The sequence below is a fragment of the Otolemur garnettii genome, unplaced genomic scaffold (assembly GCF_000181295.1).
Source record: "Otolemur garnettii isolate 467f Iridium unplaced genomic scaffold, OtoGar3 scaffold00065, whole genome shotgun sequence".
In the NCBI taxonomy this organism is placed as follows: domain Eukaryota; kingdom Metazoa; phylum Chordata; class Mammalia; order Primates; family Galagidae; genus Otolemur; species Otolemur garnettii.
Genome location: NW_003852460.1, coordinates 10,060,818 through 10,061,984, shown reverse-complemented (window position 1 = coordinate 10,061,984; position 1,167 = coordinate 10,060,818). Strand labels below are relative to the sequence as shown.

Below are 1,167 nucleotides of genomic sequence, written 5' to 3'. Positions count from 1 at the left end.
TACCCACCAGTGAAAATTATGTATTTCAAATGATTGTGGTGTTGTCAAAGACTCAAGACAGGAACGACCTGCATGTGAGCCCACTAATTCCCGCTGGACTTAAACTTAATACAAGTATCACCTGCCGGTGTGCCTTAAACCCAAAGGATCTAGTAAGTATCCCTTTAATTCAAAGGCTATGCATAGAAATGAATTCATTAAATTTAAACCTATGTATTAATGGCAAATGAATTTATCATTTGATGAAAGCAACTTCAAATATCAAATTGTAGATCAGCCATTACACAGTTAAGTACAAGCCCTAAATTCCTTTTTAAAGCACTGTTTTAATGTGAATTTTATTCCTTTTACAAGACTGCTTGCTACTTTTCAATACTAATTGGCTAAGTTGTTTGATATGTGAAACAAGATACTGTAAATTATCCAACCTTCATTTTCTTAAGCATTTACAGTAACTCCAGAGTTGGCTTATCAAAACTCCTAAAGTTAAGAACCGCAAATATATTTTCAGTAAAGCTTTCATACAATACACTGGGGATTCAACCTAAAAAGAATGATCTCCCAATTACCTAGTATTTTACCAAGCTGGGTGAAACCCACTTTAGTGCCCTTAGGGGATTTACCAAGTCACCAGATGTCTGTTACTTATTGCTTGCTCCCCAGTGGACCAAGAGCAAGGCTATCCCCGATGCTCCTTCCAAATACCAAACACGAGACACCAGCCAGGTTTTAAAACTTTTTATTTGCATTAATAAAAAAATTGTGCATTCCAATAATTAAAATCATTTGACGAAAAAAAAATGGCACTCAGATTAAACTGCATTTTACAGCCTGCAAGAAACCCTGGGGCCAGCTTAGTTTTAACTTGAGATTTCACTGTCGTCCCACCCCGATTCTTTCTTCGCCAACATGCAAGTTCTTTTCCTTGCCAGCCAGCCAGACAGGCAGATGGTAGAGGCAGGCGTGGCCTTCGTTGTCAGTAGTTCTGGATATTTGGATGTGAAAGGGGCAGCACAGTCATTTAAACTTGATCCAACCTCTCTGCATCTTACAAAGTTAAACAGCTAAAAGAAGTAAAATAAGAAGGCAATGCTTGTGGAATGTACAGTGCATATTGGCGGCGCTCGCCTCATTACGACTCGCCTGCTTGCTTCTCCTGTTCGATCG

The 1,167-nt window shown here is 38.9% G+C and overlaps 1 protein-coding gene across 1 annotated transcript in view; it reads right to left on the bottom strand.

The window, feature by feature from the left end:
• Positions 1 to 723: 723 nt before the first annotated feature.
• TMSB4X (thymosin beta 4, X-linked) overlaps positions 724 to 1,167 on the bottom strand; it is a 2,026-nt gene continuing 1,582 nt past the window's right edge. The window contains exon 3 of the mRNA XM_003793058.3: positions 724 to 1,167. Within this exon, the coding sequence (XP_003793106.1) occupies positions 1,133 to 1,167 (35 nt within the window). The 3' untranslated portion in view covers positions 724 to 1,132.